This window comes from Gallus gallus, chromosome 2 (genome assembly GCF_016699485.2).
Source record: "Gallus gallus isolate bGalGal1 chromosome 2, bGalGal1.mat.broiler.GRCg7b, whole genome shotgun sequence".
NCBI lineage: Eukaryota > Metazoa > Chordata > Aves > Galliformes > Phasianidae > Gallus > Gallus gallus.
The window spans coordinates 107,174,888-107,196,228 of record NC_052533.1 but is presented as its reverse complement, the minus strand read 5'-3'; the positions used below and the strand labels follow the sequence as shown (position 1 = coordinate 107,196,228).

Below are 21,341 nucleotides of genomic sequence, written 5' to 3'. Positions count from 1 at the left end.
ATCCATATTTTGCACTGTACTTGTGTACTCAGTTTTGTGCATGTACAAAATGTAACTCGTGTGTCACGTAACACTGTTACTGTAAATTGTACTTTCATAGTGTAAGCAAATTTCAGTCAAATTGGCCAATCACCCCTTCTAGAAAAATAATTTTTACCAGCAACAATAACATTTACTATTTGGTGCTTGATAGCTGTCACTGTCGATGTACTCCTCAGTAACTGACAGTTACTTTCTGTTACACCAGCAGTAGCAGCTCATCTTGTTCAGAAGTTTAAAGACTGTCATCTTTGTCATTTCTTAGCTTGGATTAAAAAAAAATGTGACAAAAAAAAACCACCCATGTCATCCACTGTTGCCTTAGTATATATATCCCATAACAAGACTGCTGCTGTCGTCATCATGTCCTTAGCGACCTTTGCAATTAAATGAGTTTTGGCAAGTTACCATGAGAGTGTAGCAGACTTAGGTAAACGAGCCTCCAAAAGATGCTCATCAACCTTAAAATCACCTGCAATTTCGATATGAAACAATGAACTTTTAAAGAATAATTAATTCTAGCAGCTTTGCAGAAGAGGCAACTACAAGAACTGCCATTTTTTATTAGACCAAGAGCCTGCCAGTCCCAGAATCTTGTCTCCAAAGCGACCATCAGTAGGCACTACTGAAAAACTACCAGCAAATCTCCCATCTAGAAGGTGCTTTTGAATCTGATTTCTGTACAGTTGGTCTCTCAGTATCAGCTAAATCCCTTTTATTTATTTATTGCACATTTATATTTTTGGTTTCTGTTACGCTCTGTAGTGGTGAGATCCAAATTTTAATTCATCACCATGTGGGAAAATACTTATTCGTGCTTGCTTTAAACCTGCTCCTTAGTAACTGAATTGGGTATGCCCTAAGAGAAACATTACTACTATCGTTATTACAAGATGAGAGTTTTATATTAGTATGATTGAAATCAGAACAACTTAAAAAATTGTGATAGTTTATTACAGCAGGCAGAAGTGGAGATTGCTGCAGAGGCAGGACAGGATATCTATAGAATTCCAGGCCCCTCTGTCAAATCAGCTTTTCTTGGATTCTCAAACAAATGTCCTTTGAAAACTTCCTCAGGGGGTATTTAATGACAAATCCCCAGGCTCCACTATACTAGATGCTTGCTGAAGACTTGGTTCTCTAGGATATAATTCATTCCAGACCCTCTCCTCCCTTCCAGATTCTGAAAATGACAATGACACGCAGACTGTATTTAAGCTTCAGTTCACAGTGGAGAAACCATCATGAATGTTTTCAACTACTGGAGGAAAACAAAATCTAAATATAACAAGAGCTCGGCTTAATACCATGAACCAGCCTCTGTGGTATGGAGTGTGGAGGTCTAAACGATGTATGGGGAACTGGCAGAGAAAAAGCTGAGAGGCAATTCTGGCCCACCTGAGGGCCTTGGTAAGGATAAGGACTACTGTTGTGTGCCTCAGGTGTGGTCCTTCTGGGCATGCACAGAAGCTAGATGCACACATGCCTACGGAAGAGAACAGTTTTCAGAATTTTCGAGCTTTTGGAAATGCTGAGACACCTGGGTCTACTCAGCCTAGAGAACAGAAGACAGGGAATCTGATCAATGTTTATAAATATCTAAAGTGTGGGAGGCATTTGGATGAGGACAGACTCTTTTCTGTGATGTGTAGTGATACAACATGGAGCAATGGTCAAAAATTGGAACATAGGAAGTTCCACACAAATATGTGGAAGAACTTCTTTACAATGAGGGTGACAGAGCACAGGAACAGGCTGCCCAGAATGGTTGTGGAGTCTCCTTTGGAGATATCTGAGATCTGTATGGATGCCCACCTGTGCAATCTACTGTAGGGAACCTGTATTAGTAAGGGGTTGGACATGATGGTCTCTGGAGGTCCCTTCCAAGCCCTGCAACTCTGTGATTCTTTGAATGTGGCTGCTCTAGTAACTGAGATCATAGTCTAGGGCCAAGGACAGGATAGGAAGGGCTCTGGGCAGCTGTGGCATGTAATTATTTCTTGTTTATGGAGAGGTATGGTCAGTTCTTTTTCCCACCTGGTATGCCTCATCCTGCAGCTTCTGCTTCAGGTACTCTTCCATCTTCAGTTCATTCTCCAGCTGGCGGACAGAATCATTCTCATAATTTTCATCATCTGCTCTGACAAAAGGATCTCCGTCTTCTGTAACCCTAAAGACAATTATTCATAAACAGGCTCCTGAGATGAATGACATTCAGAATGAGTACAACCTCCCTTTATTGTAAAGTTTGAGGACAGCAGGATACCCTTGTATCCAGCCACATGTACCATCAGGTAAAAATGTTCTGGAAGTAGAAAACACTGCTGTTATTTGCCCTCTCCAGTGGTCCTGTATTGATGAAGCAGACCAAAGGGCATATTCTGCTGAAGGTGTTTCGGGTGTATGGAAACGAGTCCTCAATAATTGCTTTGAGAGTAAGACAAAGAGTAAGAGGTTGAACTAAAAATAACTGGAAAGATGCCTATTGTTAAGACTCTGGTTCTAAAAATAAATTGGTTTGTTGATCAATTGAGTTGGTCAATAAAAAAGCATTCTGTCTTCTCCAGAAAGAAAACTATTTCTTTTTTCAGTGTGCTCCAATAGGCTCTTAGGTCTGGATAAGCAGAGATTGGGATTGCAGAGCATACCAAGGGGCACAGCTGTCCCACAGTCTCCCCATTGCCCTAGTGTCCCAGAGTTGACATGAGATAGGCATCCCAAGCTCTGGCCTTTTAAGCGTACTTACTTGAAAGCAGTAGCTTACTACTGTCTATTCATAAAGCTGTCCTCATTTGGATTTAGGCTTTTTTGGGTATGTAAATAGTTGAGAGGGTGAGAAAATATTTCATGCTGCATATTGTCTTCAGCAGAAAAAGAATTACAAAGGTGAATCAAGCAGGTACCCACATGTCACTGCGCATGGATCCAGTGGCAGCAGCACTGTGGATGTACCCTGGCTTCCGGGCATGGATCTGCGCAAGGAAAGCCTTCTCAGATGTCGGAGATGGAACAAGGTCATCAAAATGAGTCCGTCCAAATTCAGAATCCACGTTGCTTTCTGTCTCACTGCCCACTTCTGTGAAACCAAAGTAGACAGATGTTTCCATTTAACTTTCTCAAGATCAGGTGTACCAGTCTATTTCTCTAAACCTTTCTCTGTCTTTCCAGCTTAGAGTGGTCATCTCATCATAGTAAATGCAGTAGAACATAGGAGAATACTATTCTACATGCATCCGTAGATCTAAAGGTCTTCTTGTGGTGAGACAGACCAGTGAAGCTTTTGCTTATGTGGCTTATTAGGTAGGATATTTTTATGAGTATACTATATACTGCGTTTTACAAAAGTTCCTATATTCTATATTGAAAGAAATTTCTAAAGACTGAAATCCCTCTTCCATGTCACTCCAGTCATCTCTCTAAATGGAAACTTCTCTTTATGGAATGGAAAGTTGCCATCAATCAGAGTGCTTTCACAGCCACTGATAAAGTTTTCTCTCAGGTACAACCATTCCCTGAAAAAGGCCATTTCCCTAAGAAACAAGGGGCAAACTTCTCAATGAATTTTTGTTGCATTCAGTTGTATCTTTACAACCATGTCTTTCAAAACCCCAGAATTCTGAAGCTGTTATTTGGAAACTTCTTTTTTTCTATAAGCATAAAAATCTTTGAAACTGCATTTTACTGCTTTCTTTGTTGGGCTATATGCTCTTAGCTCTCATTTTTTAGAAATATATATAAAATATCAATATGTTGACTATCCATCCTCTTCAGCCTCACTCACCAGAATTTAGTTCTTTTACCAAAGAAGACATTGTGTTGGTGATTGAATCTGCTGCCACCAGCAAATCATTTCTTAAGTTTCGTCTTGCACCTGAAACAAGAGACAGACAAAACAGTGTTAATATTCTGCGCAAGACACGTTTTCCTGTTCAAAGCAGTTTTAACCCTGCTGAAAACTACCACTGTGATGATTCAGGTTATCAAAGACCTTACGAGGGACACGTGCAGAAGAGTTCTCTGCAGAATGGCCTCATTTACTTATGCTGTATGCAAGAGCAGAAGCCTACCCTCACGCTTCATTTAATCACAATGCCAGATATGTGGAGATTATTCATTGCTATCAAGCTTGCATTTGTGCAGTGACACCAGCAGACCAGGCCTGGAAGATTAAATCCAGCATGAATTCATTTAAAATGTCTGTGGGGGAGGAGGAAAGAAATGAAGTGTTTTCTATAAGTTCCCACAGTTCTGTTTAATGACACCATTATTGCTAGGTATTTGCCAGATAATTATGGCAAATGTTGAAGAAACACACTTGACCTCATCAAGATTGATACGGATTTTCCTTCTCTGCTCCCTCTCAGCCTCTGGTCTAGCTGAAGGATTTTTTTGTATATTTCATAATTTACTTTTTTTTGTTGTTTTGTTTTGTTTAATAAAAGAAGCACTATTGCCTCTCTTAACAGCCCCAGGCTGCTTTTAAACTCTTTTTAATAATGAATCTAGAAGTGCTTCCCTGCTGGACCTGGCAATATTCCCTTAATCATCAATCATGAAGGATTCTTGTGAGCTGCATGAAAAACTCCTTCCCTAGGAGCAGGCTGTTGGTAATGCATGCTTCACTCCCCCAGATCCCAAACATAGCTTCTATTGTGGCTGAATAATCAGTATATCCCACAGAACCTCCTATCTTCCAGACTGATTTATTCACAGGAACTTGCAGGACTCAGTTGCTGTAGATTCTTCAGAATGGGCTGAATGTAAAATAATACATTTTAAAAACTCCAAACCCTAAGGTTTTGCTTTGTTTTGTTTTTAAATATACTGCAGACGATTCGTGGAGTGTAAATCAAAGTGGTTAATCTCTCTCTCACACATACAGGAACACTCAGACAACTGCTCCCTCTCTAAAGTTGTCTCGGGTTTATATCTCTACACTATGGCAGACTCCACAGAGAAAAAAAGCAAGAGAAATGGTGCTTTAACCATGGCTGGTCTGCATTACGTATATGGAGACAGGTCTCTGCTGGTGCAGTGCAGAATGGAGCACAGTATGTCAAGACGTGACAGAGCAGCTGGTTTCAGGTTCTGTGGTTTTGACCTCCCTGCCTAGGGAATGTGGTGAATGACATAAAGCTAGATATTCATCAAATGCTGCAGTTTTTAAATGTGATCACTCACCTTTTTATACTGCTTGCTTTCTTGAATAAAACACATTTATATACTTTAAGAGCATTTGCCAGGGGCAAATTAGTGTTATTTATGGATACGTTATTGTCGCCACTACCTTATTTCTCATAGTCTTAGCTCTGGAAGAAATTGCTTAACAACATCATTGGAGTTAGTGGCCCAAATTTTTGCCTCTGTCATTTTTATTTTCACAGCAGAAAAAGGAAAATATGTCTTGACTGTTTCTTTTCTCACAGAAAATGAGGTATCCACCAGCCTGGTGTGCTGGGATTAGGAATTACACCCAAGTAAAACACGTTCAATATATGAACTGACAAGCATTTTGGTAGAAAGTTCTTCATTGCATTACAGATTCGACCTTGCTGTAAGATACAGAGAGATAGCACCCAGAGAAGTGTAGGGGTAGGGCTGCATGAGGGCTTAACTGGGTTCTTAGGAACAAACACACATTCACTCTAGCAGGGGAACTCCAGAGTCCCACTTACATTTTCACTTGTACTACTGAAACAGGGCAGAAGAATTGTTTAAATAAAAGAACTGCAGTGAGGTAAATATTTTAGAATAAAGCAGATTTTTAAAAAAATAAAGGAATTATTTCCTCATTCAGGTCACATGGGCTTGCTTTCCTCTGCATTCAATATAATCACTTAACCTGTGGCCTTAGAAATTCAAAACAGTTGAAAATTTATTGCTACTTGACAAGACGGTGGAATGAGGAATGAGAAACACGGTGTAGCCCACAGCAGTATTAAGAAAAAGCAGAGGAAGGGCTCACCGAGATTCCCTAGCTCGGTTCCTGTTTAGTCTAGTCAGACCTTCTTAGAGTCACAAAGCAAAAGGGCAAGGGATAACAGCCACAGGTTGCATCAAGGGACACTCAGATGTAAGGACAAAATATTTACATAAGAGACAAGGTCAAACCTGGAGCAGAGGCTGTGGAAAATGCACAATGGGAGGCGTCCAGAGTTCAGCTGGTGAAAGTCCTGAACAACTGCATCTCGCTTTGAAGCTGGCTTTCTTGGGGCAGGATGTGGTGACCCGCAGAGCTCTTCCTACCTGAACTAATTCTATGGTTGTAGCATATATTCTTTAGCAGAATTATTCTTCATGTAAAAAAAAAACCATACTGAAAATATGCCTTGCTGAGGTCAGTAACAACTCTTCTTATTCTGGCTAACAGAATTCATTACATGGCATAGCTGTCCAGTTTCTGCTTACCTGCCTGCCTGGAAAGCAAGGTGCGACAGCTGACAAAGTCGATATTTGACAGTGAAACACAGTTGTGGATTCACAGAATCATACTCTCATTCATTAATGTTGGAAAAGACCTCTAAGATCATCTAGTCCAACCATCAGCCACCCCCACCATGCCCACTAACCATGTCCCTCAGTGCCACATCCACCCGGTTCGTGAACACCTCCAGGGGCGGTGACTCCTCCACCTCCCTGGGCAGCCTGTGCCACTGCCTCACTGCTCTTTTGGAGAAGAAGTATTCCTAATATCTAACCTAAACCTCCACTGGGACAACGTAAGGCCATTCTCTTTCGTCCCATCACTGTTACCTGGGAGAAGAGGCCAACCCCCCCCTTGCCATGACCTCCTTTCAGGGGGCTGTGGAGAGCAATGTTTTCCCTGAGCCTCCTTTTCTCCAGACTGAACAATCCCAGTTCTCTCACAGCTTTGTTGCCCTTCTCTGGACACGCTCCAGGGCCTCCATGTCTTAACTGTAGTGAGGGGACCAAAACTGAATGCAGTACTTGAGATGCAGTCTCACCAGCACCGAGTACAGAGGAGAAGAACATTTGTTTTATTTTGCTTCACTGCATACCACTTAGAAGTTCATATAGTCATTAACCACACGAAACAACAACTTTTAAATAGTTTCCAAGTACCTCAGACAAGCTCCTAATGAGACTTACTTTGCGCAAAGGCTTCCTGCACATCTCCTCCCACCCCGGTCAGAGAGTCCTGAGGCGTGTGGGTGGGCGTGGAGCAGGCAGAGGCAGACCTGATGGGCATCGGGATGGGTCGGCTGATGGTGTGGCTGGGTGAGGAGCGGGGGGAGCCTGCCCCTTGGGTCTGCAAAACAACCAAGCAGATAAATGGGTCCTTGTGAGAGCCCTCATCCTCAGCTCAGAGGCATCGTGCTCTTTGTAGATGGGTTGTGTAATGCTAAAAAGAAATGCACTGGACTCAGTTGTTTGTCTGCAGACAGCTACGCTCCAGTGTAGAAAAACAGTAAGTAGGAAAATCTTGAGCGAACATCTGACTTTCTCAAAACATGGAAAAATGTCAGGCAGCTAAATTTAAAAACAACAACAACAAAAAAAACCAAGTTAATAAACACCAAAGCATAGGCCTGCTCTCTGCCCTCACTCACTCCCCCGGTTCACATGCACGTGTGGTAAAACATAACATAATGATTCGGACTGTGAGAAGGGGAGCGATGCTGCACTGAGGGCATGAGGCCCTCCACCTCTTCACAGAGTCCTGCCGGGCCTGGGCAGCCTCTCGGCCGCATAAAGGCTGACATGTTCAATAAATAATACAGCCACAAGCCTTTTATTTGGGTCTAGAGAGCTATTTTAAGCCACTCCTAAATCATACACCGTTAAATTGTTTGCTCTGCAGGATATACCTGGGCAGCCCCAGAACACTGTGGGGACGGGGCCATTTTAAATCCTGCTTCAGATTCAGCTGCTGGAAGCTAACATGTTTTCACAACAGCCATATAAAATGTCATGCTGTTAGCACCTCGTGGTTAGTATCACTTAGTTGAAATTCAAGCAGGCTTCACGAAATAATAATTTTTTACCACGGTGAGTGATACCAAGAGACACAGTGCCCTTTTCCCTGACTGCTTCAGAGCCCCTGGGAATGCACGTCCACCTAAGGAAAAATGAATGTCCAAGCCCACACCAAGCTGCACACGTCCCTAATGACTGAAATCCTGGAGGATGGAGGTGGCTGGAAGACTTTTACACAGCGACTATAACATGTACTCCTGTTCGTTTACAGAGGAAAGGAACATATGGGCTGTCTCTCCCCCATGTTCATTTTGAGAGTTTAGAAGGATTTCTTAAGTATTCCCGGGCCATTTCTTTTGACTCCTGCAGCGGCTGCCACAGTGGCCCAGATAAGGCTTGGCAAATATATTCTAAGAAAGGACAGTGGCAGCCCATAATGGAAGGAAGGCAGCATTGCCCTTGAGATTTTTATAAATTCCTGCCCCTAACCATAAATTATGTAGCAGAATACTAAGCTATTTGCTCGTTTCTATCACCCTTTCCTAAGAGACATTATCACCAGAGAGACATCAACGTTTATGAGAAATAAGCACATTACTGATGGAAGAATAAAGGACTTAATATATAAAATTTCTCTAATCATCCATTTTAGAACATTTAAATGATAGATGAAAGGGAAGTCAAATATATAATGGCCAGATGCTCTCCTGTTTCTGCAATCATCTGTCCCCACAGAAGCAGCAATACTGATCTCTGGTCCACAAAGGGCTGAGCAAAAAGCACCCTTGAGATGCTCCAAGGTTCTTGGATGTCACACCCCCTGCACATCAGGCAAGGCACCTCGGAGCTACATCTTTCATGCCTCAACTCCTCTATCAAACAGATCTGTTAGAGAATTTATTGTTCCCAGTTCCCTCCTTTGCTTGCCCTTTTTCCTCAGCTCCCCTTTGCCTTTGGTCATAGTTCTGGGAAACACCAACAGTGGAACTTTCAGAGAATATGGAAAAAAAAAAAAAAAGGCATGAAATTTGTTTCCTATAACCAAGTCACATTTAAGGAATGGACTTCATAATAGGCATTTTATTTACTAAAAATAACAGATGCCTGCCAGTACTTCTTCACTGGAATTTTCCCACAAGGGAAATGTGAAAGCTGCACACTAGTGCTTCGTGCTGCATTTGCTTTACAGCAATGGCTGAGGCCTTGTATTTACGATAAACAGTGTTTTCTTATCTGAAGCTTTCATTTTTTTGAACAAAGTACTTGCGAAGCATAAAGAAATGAAGATTTTGGATCTCACTGTCCAGCTAAAAACTTTTCTATTTTTATACTATGTGGACGACATCAGACAGAAGGAATGAAGATGATGCTGAAATAGGTGGATATTAGGGAATGCCTGATGAAAGAGAAATGAACGCTTATTCTACTTAGTGTCAGCTCAGCCTGAATTTGTGGGACAGGAGCATTATTCCCACTTAGTGGCTATCAGGCAAAATGTGGTTTTCATGGGCTGGAGCTCCTGAAACCCACGGAGACCATCAGTAGTGACTTCTTGCTAATTTGAGCATAGAAATCTAGCATCTAATTGCTCTCAAGGTAGCCAGCCATACCAGCTGAGGACTAGGGCATGCTGAAAAAGAAGCTAGGACAGTGAGCACCACAATGTCGATGACTTCAGGTTTTATGCCATAATTGGCTGCAGTTGTCAGTGTTTTTGTGCCTTTTAGAAAAACCTGTATTTTAATTAATTCACCAGCTCTAGTTAACGTATTAAGGATTTGAAGTTAACCCTTGCTAGACAGGAGAAGGTTTCACATCATTAAGCACTATGCGTTGCTTAGGAGAAAAGGCACGGAGTGAAAGCAGGAGCTTTGGTGCACTGCTCCCTCTGCCGGGGCTGAGCAGGGATCACACATGTGGAAGTGCATCCTGCAGCCTCGTCAGGTGGTGAAGGAGCTACACGGACGTGAAGAACTCATTATCCTTTTTCAAGGAGGGGCAACAGAGAAACAGAAAGTTCGTAAGTGTTAGATGACTTGCCAGATGGCTCATTCCAATTGAATTCATCCAGAAATTAATTTAATCTTGTTTCTCTCAACAGATCATGAAATGGCACAGCGTAATGAGGACCATTGCACAGAAACTCAGAGTAATTCCTGAGCACCATCACCTCGTATTCAGAATGGCTATTACTCCGTGAAGAAATATTCACATCCCATAACAGCCCAAAAATGAGCTTTCACTTGCACTGTGCACTGAACATTCTATATGATAGGGAAACTCCTCATGTTGGGAGCTTCTCTTTTGTGAATGGAAGATCCTTTTAACACTGCTACACAGATCAACCATATGATGGCTCTTACACAGAGGTGCTATTTCATAGGATGGCTTGGGACGGAGGGGACTTTAAAGATCAGTATTTGGTCAGCTTTTATTTCTGGGTGCCACAGATAGATGCTATATAAAAATTAGCCAAAATGCAAAGCACTCGCTATATGATAGGTATTGCCTACAAACTCTGCATGTCGTATCACAGACAGAATACTTCAGACTTTTAACCGTATTTCTGCTGTTGAAACCTGGAGGAAACGTGCTGTGTTAAAATGCAACATTTTTTATTGGACTTATAAATCAGACGGCTGTCTGAAAAGGGTGTTTTTTAGCCAAATATTTTTCCAAGACCCATTTCAATGCTAAAAAGCTCCAAACCAACTAAACCATCTAAAATTTAAGACTGCCCTTTTAAACTTAGGTTACAGAAAGCAATTAGAAACTACAAGACTGTCCTGAAGACCGACAGGCCCTGTTACTCTCATTGCAGGCTTTAAAAGATGTGTACGCAGTGCCCTGACCTTCCTGGATTTCAAATTCATCGTTCTAATTTAAACTCACATTTTTCTGATAGTTCCAAAGTTCTCATTACATTTTCAGAACGTTTTCCGTGGTGGAAGTGTTCTTTAATTCATATGCGAGGCTGCTTTTACTACACGCGTTCTGGTTTTTTATATAATAAATGTCCTTATTTAGAAGAGTGAGAAAAAGATCAAGACTCCTTGTAGCCATGACTCACATGCTGAGGGGTTTGATTATGAAAATCGCTCCAACACACTTGAAAATAATGTGTGAAAGAAGTGCAAGATATTAATTTTGGTCAAAAGAATATGCACGCATTCCAAGCAAAGGAAGTAAAATAAATCACAAGAACGCAACCACATTTAGGAGTTAGTGAGGTCTCCAAGTAGGCAACTTACTGCCTGTTTCAATTCTTCTTCCTAAAGAAAAAGAGGATCAGCACATTAGATTAACCAGCACGTCAGTGAGGAATAGAAGAAAAAATGTGGAGTACAGATTTAGGCTAAAACCGCGATAGCTGAGAATGTGTCCAGGTGATGGTCCTATCTCTGAGCAGTCTGAAACACCAGAACAGTGTAAAGTGTGCAGAAACGCACTGCAACCTCCTGCTCTACATCCTCTTTGTTCAGGCAGTGCAGTGACAGCAGGCTGACCTGACCGCCAGTTGCAGCTGTGAAGCATTTCATGGATGGAGGGAAAAGCATCTCATCTACTCCTGGCTTGCAAAAATCTGCTGGGTGTTTGGTTGGCCTCACTGCTCAGGTGCCACCAATGCAGTGTGGCTGCATAAGACTGTGTCTGAGGAGATGCAAATAACTTAAGGGGTCCAACATCATTTGATGCAAATACATGTTGTTTAATGGATTTCCTTGAAATTCTCTCTGCTTTTATCAGAGCCACATTTGACCCAAGCTGCACTGAATTTCCATGTGCTCATTAAATCTGGCATAGCAAAAAGGGAAACACTCTCACACTGTTCAGAATTCTTTCTTTCAACATGAATTTCTGGCACTGTTTGTCCTGAAGCATAGCAGGAAAAATGGAGCTAGACTCATAGAAAGATGTACTTTCAACCTTACCCTACCCTCTCTTAAAAGTGCATGTTTCAATACCTCAGCTTTTAAGTGAGATCCTTTCTGGAGGTATGTTTTATCTTGTTAACACAGGCTTGTTTCTACATCTATGGAAATAAGTGTTACTGAGGAAGCATTTTCAGAGACTGATAGACTGAAGTCCAAAGATGTTGTCAAATCCTTCTGCAAATGAGCAAAACAGGGCTGTAAAGCATCGTGCTACACTGTTATTCAAACAATTGTGTTATTTACTCCATAGTACGGAGCCTATCTCTACTGTTCCATCCATTTAGCAGATGACAACGATGATGTGTTATTGCAGGAATGCCATCATCTGATCATCATTTAAAAGCCCTGAATTTGAAGATAAAAGAAAAAAAAAGGGGGGGGGAGGTCAAAGAGCCAAGTTTTATTGCGAAAATTGCCAAGTTCTCCAGAATCCTGCACTCGTCTCTCCTCTCTGCCAAAGGAAAGGGTTCTGCCCTTCCTCCTTGGTAGTATTAAGTGCAGTTCCTTACCTTCAGCAGTTTCATGAGGCCTTCTAACTGAACCATAAGCTCTCTTCGGCTCTCCTGGAGAGCAGACATCCTCTGTTCCAGCTCGTCCTTCCTCTGTCTGAGAAACAAGCAGATACGATCAGACCTTAGCCCTCAGCAGCTTTTAACCACATTCAGTGCCTAGAAAGCAGGGCTGTGTGTAGGCTATGGAGTTCCCTCATACTGAGAATATCCGTGAGACTGAGTTACAGTGATTAGGAAAAAGACAGACATTTACACAGATCCTTCTCCAAAGAGCAAATGGGGTTCAAGATTGTGTTCATTTTCCCTTGTGGGAATGCTTGGCAGTGATTTCATTTTTCTATCTGTGAATCTCTCCAGTCAATAACCTCGCTAACTGTCAGGAGAAATTAAAGCCATGCCCTGAAGGGCAGGAAATTACAGCAGGGGCACTGCACAGGGCAAGATACGAGAGAAGCTAAAAGAGTTCAGAAATTCAGCCATAAAACCACAGTGAGCTGCTTTTATTCCTATCTTTTCAGAAAGCAAGCATAAGACTACCACACAGCAGAAGTGTAATTGCTTGAAAATAGCTCTTTGGGCTCTAAGTCGAACATTGGTCCTGTGGCATTGTGAATACTGGGCCACCCCATGTGCGGCAGCCAGTCTGAGCCCCACAGCCAGCAATAGCTTTGATCCTGTACAGGTCCAGTGCACCACAGGGACGTACAGCACCATGTTCCACTGACACAGCATTGTATGAGAGGTCCCCAAATGAATACAGTATGGAATTGCTGCCTGCTGGAAGCCATGATGTAATTAAAACTGTTACTGTTGAAAAAGGTATATCTTGGGTATATCTTATACATTATTATGTTGCAAATCAAATAAAAACACTACGCCATTATCCTTGTACTACCTGTAAAACATGACTTTATCCTGAAGGCCTCACCTAGAGCACCGTGTGCTGTTTGGGGCTTCACAATACAAAAAAGGGTGTTAAGTAACTTAAAAGTGTCCAGAGAACAACAAAGCTGGTAACAGACTTGTAAGGCATGCCCTGTGAGGAGAGGCTGAGGGCAATGGATTGCCCAGTCTGGAGAAGAGGAGCCCTAGAGGTGACCTCACTGCTCTCTGCAGCTCCCTGAGGAGGGGAAGCAGAGAAGTGCTGGGCTCTGCTCTTTGGGAACTGATGGCAGGATGGGAATGGCACAAGAACTGCACCAGTAAAGGATCACACTGGGCAACATTTATTTACCATGAGTATGGTCAAACACTGGAATGGACTTCCTAGAGAGGTGGTTGATGCCCTGTGCTTGTCAGTGTTCTAGAGGTATTTGGATAATGCCCTTGTTAATACACTTGAGCTTTTGGTTAGCCCTGAAGGGGTTGAGCAGTAGGACCAGATGATCTTTGTGAGTCCCTTCCAACTGAACTAGCCTAGTCTAGTCCAAATTCTACCCTATTCTATTAAGGAAGAACAGAATCAACAACACTAATATGTTTCCTATATTTAAGGCAACATGAAACTCTGATTTGAGCCTTCTATTTAAGTTGTGAGAGCAGATACTGATATAAATATCATTGATTTCTACATGTTAGCATGTGTGCTATCTCTCGTCTTTATATTAAGATCAGATAACAGCAGTGCTAGGTTGTATTTACTCTTCTGGAGGACTAATTATCTGTGCTGGACCTTCTTTTCCAAGAATGTAACGATTGGAAATGCTATGAATTGTACAAAAGCAACTGAGTTTAAGAAACTGCCACTAAAAATAAAATATCCACATAATCCAAAGTGGCACATCCCAGCACATACCTCTGTGGTTTTGTTGTTGTTGCTGCTGTTTTTTTTTAGATTTAATCTAATGTAATTTAATGTTGTGAGAGGATCTAAACAGTGTACAACACGGCATACAGATGCACAGATTTAAAGTTACTTACTGCCTCTGACACTGCACATTAAATCACAAAAGATACTGTAGCCAAGGAACTGAGCACCACTGCCCTAAGGACATCCCACGTCAGGACATTTAAATGAGGTTCTTATGGTTTTATTAAGCATAGCAAAACTGAAGAGATGTACAATTAAGCAGTCATTCTGCTAACGTTGCACAATCATTTGGTTTTTTTTAAAGGATAATTAATTTTATTTGTCAACTACCTCAAAAGCTGATCTTCTACAACTGCTTAAAAGAGAGGTTCAGCTTGATACACGAAAGGAGCTTCATCATTAGTATGTGTTGTGCAGTGCGTGCACTTTCATCGTGCTCAGTTTTATATCTTCAACTCTCACAGAACATCATTTGCCTGTGGATATCTAGGAGTAATTACATACTAAAATCGCTCAGAAATCAAGAAGCTGTTTGTTTTCAGATTGGAAAGCAAATGTGAGTATTTGTGAAACAGAAAAATATTTTAGTGTGGAGAACGGCAGCAATAAAATGACACGGTATTTGTAAAGAAAGAATTTAGCATAATTTTCTACAGTAATTTCCTTCAGTTATGAATTAGGCAACAAAATTATTCCTAGTGCAAGGAGGAAGAGCCACATGGCCAAAAATTTTCTTTAGTCTCCTCATGAGAGAAATGCCGTTTGGGCGAGGAGAATCGAATTTAATCTAGCATTGTTGCACCAGAAAGAAATGATTTACACTCTATTCTCTAAATAGATTAAGCGTTTTGAATAGCTCTTATTGGATTCCCAGCCTGGTTCTCACTACATGAACTTTGGGACATACAGGGAGCTTACAGATCTGCACCAATCGCTCTTCTTCAACTTGATATATATATGGCAATTAGCACACTTGTGTAGAATATCCTAATTAACACGCAGACACATCCATATCAACGTTTTTAGCTTAGTGGGATGATGTGAGAAATGATTCTCTAGGTCCTCAGCTCAGCAGGCAGATGTTGTTATTCCCTCCTCCTCACATGGCACGGAGCACAACTCCGCAGCCTGGTTATGCACAATGAAGAGAACTGACCTCTCCTTCGAGTTCAAAGCATGGGGAATTTTCCAAAAATTGATGTCTAATTCTGGCAGCATTTTCATGTAACTCTATATTTACTTCAGCATAGATGAGAAGTCTTTGTAGAAGCATTTGCTCTGACAGAAGAACATTTTTCCCCATATGATTAATGACACTTGGATGAGGCTTTGGGGACCTATTCCAAATGACCTAAGGGCCTAACTCTGCAAACACTAATGTACGGGCTTAATTTAATGTAGATGAGTAATATGTGAGATTCTTCATGCATGCTGCTTAGAGCATAAGCTTAATTACTTTTAGGACCACAGCCTGCACTGAAACGGGAGAAAAAATACAGTGTTATATTTACATAAAAAAGGCCCCAAAAGCATAAGCTTTATCTCGTACTTCTTCCCTTATTGCTACAAGCCTGTCAGAGGAGCTGCTGGAGGTTCTACTGCTGTGCACTTACCTGAGGAGCCTCAGCTCTGCCAGGAGGGTGGGATTTTGTTGTGCCTTCTCTGGTGTGGGCTGAGATGCTTGCTCATGCTCAAGTCGCAGCCGCTGGATCTCCTGCAGGATTTCTCTTGGGAAAGGGAACAAGCAGACTACAAGTCAGTGGTTTTCCACAAAAGCAGCTCACTACACATCGCTAGGGGAGAAGAAGTGTGATTGTACACAGCTTTTAACTGACGTGGATTTAGTGACTGGGCTCCAACCAACAGAAGCAGCCCAGGATATTTTTTAGATAAAATTTAAGGACTTTGTCATAAAAGGGAAGCATTTCTTCAAGACCCCCAAAGCCAGAAGTAGACATGAAATAACAATACGCTTAATTAAACTGCTCCTTTCTATTTCTTCCCCAGGAATATTTCTAGTACCACTTGAACTTAACAAAGAATAAAATAATATCTGCCCCATCTTGAGTATATGCATATATATATATATATTGTAGAGTAAGCACAGATCCAAGAACGGTCACTGATTCACGGAGAAGCACTTTAACACGACTTGTTATGGCTGGCAGGCCCTCCCTGGAAGGCTGTCAGAGCACGAACACAAAGCTTCACAGCTGAAGGTTGAAACCTTTGTGATATTTTTCTCTCCTGCACAACGTGTTGGGTACCAGACGGTCAGGAGGCGGACTCCAACTATGAAAGACAAATCAAGAGTGGAGCTGGTGGCTCATTACACCGTGACAGAAGGCCATGCAGGGCTTGCAATAGGAAACCATCTGGTTTGGGCTGTCCTGTTTTACAGTCCAGCAGTAAAAGCAGAGCTCTGCTGTCATACATCTCATGACATTGGGCAGTCTGATACCTAGGGCCAGACACTCTGCTGACAGCACATGGGTGTCACTCCTGTTGGAGGTGGCTAGCCCACTTCTCCTGGGCACTATCCCTCAGTCTCACTTACATCTGAACCTAGTGTCTCATTTCATCAGTGCCCTCACCTGCTGCTAACCTTTCTGCAGGCCCTTCTCAGGCAGATTGTGTTCTGGGGAGCTTTAACCATCTTCTTCACAAATAAAAGCAGGGGAGCATATCGTTACCAGGATGACTAATCCTTTTATCATTTCATGTTATAGCTCTACAGAGGATCCAGATCAAAATTAATTTGGTTTTGAAACAGGACAGAGCTTTTTTTTTAAGACTCTTAACCAACAGCAGCTGTGAAAAATAAAGTATCAATGATTCTATCATGCAATTTAACAGCAGATTCATTAAATAAGAGGGTGGCTGGGGATCTTGAAGCCTTTGTCATGTTCTGTGGACCTTTTTGTGCCCTCTGCTTTTTGCTGGGGGAGGCATATATGCGTTTAAGTACAAAGCACAGAAGTGATGGTAGAAAAAAACACACAACACATGGGGCTGAGTAAAACCAGGTACTTTGTGGATGCTTACCGGTTTTTATTCTCTAGCTCTGCAATCAGCTGCCTCTGCTGCTTGTTTGCATCGATGGTGAAGGAGATGTCTGCTGCCCCTCTCTGCTGTGCCTGTTGCTGCTGTAAAAGAGAGGGCTGCTGAGCAAGGGATGGCCAGCAGGCACCCAAGAGCTCAACACAGAGACCTGCTCAGAGAACACAAAGTACCATGCATGTCCACACACATAGACCATCCATGTTTTGTTTCACACCAGCACGGCTCCACTGCTAGCAAGCAGTGCAGCTGCTACAGTAAATAACGGAGTGTTTACCATCCTGTCTTTCCACCCCTCCTTTGGGAGCTTTCTCAGCCCCACCATCTAAAAGCTGAGGGAATGGCCCTGCAGCAGGCAGCTGCTGCAGTATGGACACTACAGACAAAAGGAAGGCACAACAGCTTCTCTTTACAAACAGAAGAGGATATGCTTCCACTTCAGCAGTGCTTCCTTCCCTCGAAAGTTGGGTTTTACTCTCAATTAAGGCTTTTGTGTCCAGGTTTCAGTCTGGCTGCACTGCCCACTTGGCCAAGTTTTTCCATATGCTCTATGATACTTCTGAAAGCTCACTCTCCAATCCTGCAGAAGAAGTCCTTTATTTCCCAATAAAATTAAGTGGGAATTGAATTACTTACGAACCTAGGTGTTATTCACTTCAGTTTTATTGGACTATGTTCTTTTCTTGTATTTTTCAGCAGTTGTCAACTACTGGTTTGTTTGTTTATACAGTGTTTCAGCACTGCATCAATGACAGCGCAGGGCAAGAATTCACATAGACATGTGAAGTTTTGTAACTATCAAAGTCATTATTTTATGTGGCTCTGGGCAGCCTGGCCTGCTGGTTGGCGACCCTGCACATAGCAGGGGGGTTGAAACTAAATGCTCATTGTGGTCCATTTCAACCCAGGCCATTGTATGATTCTATGTCTAACACCAGCGTGAAAGAATCAGACGGTGAAGGTTCCTCTGCTGAGCTGCTGCTGTGATCTGAGCATTTCTCACTGTCCAAACTGTGAGGCCTGCACAAGCTTTGTGTGACACCAGACACCTCCTCCTGCAGGAACGGGCCCTCAAAAAGGATGAAGACTTACCGCACTGGTCACTGGGCTCTGTGCTATCTTTTCTGCTGTGGGTGAATTTTCCTGCTGACACTGCAACAACCAGGGAGGGCAGTGCAGAAAAAACTGAGACTGGTTAGTGCCTGATATTGAGGGTCATTGTCCTGAATGCCCAGTGCTATGAATACATCTGGTCCCTTAAAAAGCAGAATGGCCATCAGCAAAGCTTTATACATTCCTACCCTGCTCCTAACTTGGTTCTACTCTTGTGCTCTGCTGAAAGATTTTTGTACGTGGATATCTTCATTTTTTCTTTTGTTTTGTCTCTTCAAAGAGCACAAAGAAAGGGGCACCTGGCTGGCAAAGAGAAATACATTAACTTTACTCATACCAGATCTATTTAAAAGCTACTGAAGTATTGCTTCCTCAGTTCTTCTCCCTTCTATCATGGAACACGCTATATACACCTGATTTCTACCAGTTCCTACTCAGAGATGTTACCAGTAGGAAGTTTTGTCCCCATGATGAATTACTTCAATAATAGTCCTTCAATAATAGCCACCTGCAGGCTGCCCGAGAGCTGAGTGCTGTGTGTCCTGCCATGGAAAGGAACTGCTGTGGGATGGGCTGGCAGACGACAACAGCCCTTAAACCTGCTCCTCGAGAGAGAAATTGCATCGACAGATGTCTGCACGGGGTGGCCTCACATCGAGAGCACTGCCTGGCTTCACCCTTTCAATTGACCCCACAGTGTAAATCTCAGTGTGAAAGTATGCTTCCTGACATCCTGGACCGGCTGCCTTTCACTTAACTATCATTTATGATTCCTTGTTCTACCAAATGTGCTGAGACGGAAAAAAAGTAACTAGGCTGACCTTACTTATGCCATTTAAGATTTTATATACTTCGATTAGGCTCCCGCTTCCCTCTCTAACACAGTTAGCGAGGTCTCGGCCTGTCATCACCTTCTGTCTCAAGACACATAGAGCAGAATAATCACTGCTCTGAAATGAAAATGAGAGCCGGGGCTAATGCAGCGGGTCATTATGGCCATCCTGCTGGAGATCACTCTTTAAAATCCTCAGCACTTAGGGCTGTGGTGGTAGTGATATTTGAACTAAAGAGTAAAATGGATTCATCACTCCTTTTTCCAATGCAGTAAATCATTAACCTTTAGCCAAAGCTTGTCCAGACAATATTTTCCAGTTTTGTCTGAGTTTACGATGTCAGATTCCCTTTGATGTACTTATTTAAGTGCCATTACGTTAGTATATAGATTATATGCATCATATGTGAATTCTTTGACTTAAATAAAAATGTTACTCATAAAACATAACATCTGATGAGAAGGACAGTGAGATATAACCCATTAACCACGGAGCCTGTCAGACGTAATTCCCCTGATCTTGCCACGCCCCTGGAACACGACAGAAGGAAAGCACCTCTCTTTAATTAAAACACTTACTGATGAAGAAGTTTCTGCTGCCAGCCTTGCTGCATACCTGGCGATCAGCTTGTGCTCTTCATCCAGGCGGCTTGCGCTGTCGAGCACACTGCTCGGGGTGGGAGAGGAGGGAGGGCAGACACGTTAGTGCACAGTACGCATGGCAGCTGCTCCGCCACTCTGTCCACTCACACACCCTCGTCACAGAACTTAGAAACAAAACATCGCCAATGTGTTTAAAACAGCAGATGTTAACTGAGCAAAGGAGAAATGTGGGAGAGCAAATTCCTAGTGGCAGCTTTGCGCGGCACTTACCAAGCTCTCACAGACCACAGCTTCAGAACCACTGATCTAGGAACTTATAATCAGACTTTCAATTTTATTCTTGTTTTCTTGATATTTAGGAGTAAGATTTCAGAGAATCACATCATTGTGCCCCACTGATCCCAGCCTTGGACTGGCTTTAACGGGGACCCAACTCATGCTGCCAGGATGCAGGAGTTTAGTAGCACCTCTGAGGACAGTCTGCTTTGGTCACATACAGAACTGCCACAAAAACTGCTAAGAAAGTGTAAGAAGTTACAGCGAATACACTGAATTCCTTTAAAATATTGCATCTTCTTACAATTTGTTTTCTAACAATATTAAAGGCAAATACTCCTTGCAGGTTAATCCCTTGCCAGCTGTCCTTATTTTAAATGGAGGTTATTACTAAGTTAGAAGAGCATGAAAAACGTAATACAGCGAAAACATTTACTTCTACTAAACATTTAGAAGTTTGCAGAGAACCACCAAAACTATTCTATATTGCATTATGCCCATTATATTCAAGAGAAAAAAATGAAGATTAAGCTGCTAAGAGAAGGTAAGAAGAATGTTTTGCTGTGTGGAACATGACAGCCCTGCAGATGATCCTGGACAGAGGCAAGCCTGCCCTCTCTTCTGATGCCTTGGAAACCATGTGATGTTTTGGCTGAAGGGAGACAGGTGTGTGCCACCCTGCCCATGTACCAATTAGGACATACAGCTTGTTGCTGGAGAATGAGTTTCACATCTCAAAGGAGTGCACAAAACAAGGGCATGGGCATCCTATCCTGTTATTTTGCTAGAAACTGTACCTTGAGCCTGAAAAGTCTGCCAGATGAAAATAATTTTTGAGCAAGAAGTTCTGCTTCTGAAGAATCAGCAGATATAAAAGAAAAGCAAAGTATTTCTCCAAAAATTCTCAGTGAGTTCATATCCCCAGGTACCTCAAAGAAGTACAATGTGCATCTTCTGGTTGGCTTGATTAAGTCCACTGGGAGCTAGAAGTTATGTTGGAAACATGAGTAACTGTTGATATTCATTGATCATTAAACTAAAGCTGGGAGTCTTGTGGATTTGTTATGACTTGCTGAGGTAAGGGAAAAGAGATAAACATCTTTCTCTTATTCTGACAATAACCTGCGAGGCCACAAACATGAAGTCTAGAAAACATTAAGGCTATGAGAAGTCAGACACGAGAGGATCTGTGTACCCTAAGCTTGTGCTTTTTTTGGTTTCGG

The 21,341-nt window shown here is 42.2% G+C and overlaps 1 protein-coding gene across 5 annotated transcripts in view; it reads right to left on the bottom strand.

The window, feature by feature from the left end:
• The window catches only part of DTNA (dystrobrevin alpha), a 220,355-nt gene that overhangs the window by 11,062 nt on the left and 187,952 nt on the right, over positions 1 to 21,341 (bottom strand). For all 5 annotated transcript variants that reach the window (XM_046937866.1, XM_015282622.4, XM_025147924.3 and 2 more), the window contains 9 exons: positions 19,819 to 19,906; positions 17,280 to 17,380; positions 15,848 to 15,961; positions 12,422 to 12,518; positions 11,229 to 11,249; positions 7,150 to 7,309; positions 3,821 to 3,910; positions 2,947 to 3,115; positions 2,077 to 2,209 (listed from right to left, as the gene is read on the bottom strand). In XM_046937866.1, coding sequence (XP_046793822.1) covers positions 2,077 to 2,209; positions 2,947 to 3,115; positions 3,821 to 3,910; positions 7,150 to 7,309; positions 11,229 to 11,249; positions 12,422 to 12,518; positions 15,848 to 15,961; positions 17,280 to 17,380; positions 19,819 to 19,906 — 973 coding nt within the window. The remainder of the gene's footprint in view (positions 1 to 2,076; positions 2,210 to 2,946; positions 3,116 to 3,820; positions 3,911 to 7,149; positions 7,310 to 11,228; positions 11,250 to 12,421; positions 12,519 to 15,847; positions 15,962 to 17,279; positions 17,381 to 19,818; positions 19,907 to 21,341) is intronic.